The sequence below is a fragment of the Condylura cristata genome, unplaced genomic scaffold (assembly GCF_000260355.1).
Source record: "Condylura cristata isolate star-nosed mole 26May11 unplaced genomic scaffold, ConCri1.0 scaffold00042, whole genome shotgun sequence".
Lineage (NCBI taxonomy): Eukaryota > Metazoa > Chordata > Mammalia > Eulipotyphla > Talpidae > Condylura > Condylura cristata.
Window position 1 is genome coordinate 5463231 of NW_004567143.1, and position 768 is coordinate 5463998.

A 768-nucleotide genomic window follows, 5' to 3' on the forward strand; every position below is an offset into this window, starting at 1 on the left:
CCCCCCGCCCCGCCCCGCCGCGTACCCACTCCTCGGGCGAAGTACTCGCGGCACAGGTGCAGGTCGTTCTCGCAGGAGATGAGGATGATCTCCGACAGGCCCTGCGGAGAGCGGCACTCAGGGCCTCGGCCGCCGCGGGGCCCGCCGCCCGCGCCGACGCCCACCTTGTGCTTGTGCTCCATGAGCTTCCGGAAGGACGGCTGCTTGGCCAGCACCTTGCCGCCCGCGCACTCCACGATGGCCCTCATGGTCGACAGGCTGGGGCAGATCCCGGGCGTGATGTAGAAGCACTTGGCCTAGAGGGCGCGGCCACACCCGCCTCAGGGGCTGTCCTTCCGACCCCCCACGCTGCCGCGTGCCGGGCCCAGGTGCTGGGCGGCCCGTTTCTGGCCCGGAGAGGGCCTGGGCCCGGTCCAGTAACCTAAGCAGCCTGGGCGCGTCGCCGGCCTCGGCTGACTGAGAGGTGGGGGCGGCGCCGTCTGCTGCGGGCAGCGGCACCAGCGGCCAGGCCTGGCGGACCCGCAGGAGTGACCGGATGCTTCAGACTGCACTGCCCCCCCCAGCTCGACCGCGCCGCGAGACGCGGGGGCCGCCCGCCCTACAGGACGCGGGAGCGTGCGTCTGGAGCCTGCTTCCCGTCAGCAAGCTGGACACTCCGGCCCTCGGCCAGAGGTGCAGGGCAGACTGTCCTCGCTCGCCCCCCGCCACCCTGACAGACGCTTAGGGGGACCCGGCCGCGGCAGACGCCCCCCCACGCCCCACGGCGGC

The 768-nt window shown here is 74.0% G+C and overlaps 1 protein-coding gene across 1 annotated transcript in view; it reads right to left on the bottom strand.

Moving 5' to 3' along the window:
• The window catches only part of PAXIP1 (PAX interacting (with transcription-activation domain) protein 1), an 11683-nt gene that overhangs the window by 740 nt on the left and 10175 nt on the right, over positions 1 to 768 (bottom strand). The window contains exons 11-12 of the mRNA XM_012733871.1: positions 165 to 296; positions 26 to 101 (exon numbers count right to left, since the gene is read on the bottom strand). Coding sequence (XP_012589325.1) covers positions 26 to 101; positions 165 to 296 — 208 coding nt within the window. The remainder of the gene's footprint in view (positions 1 to 25; positions 102 to 164; positions 297 to 768) is intronic.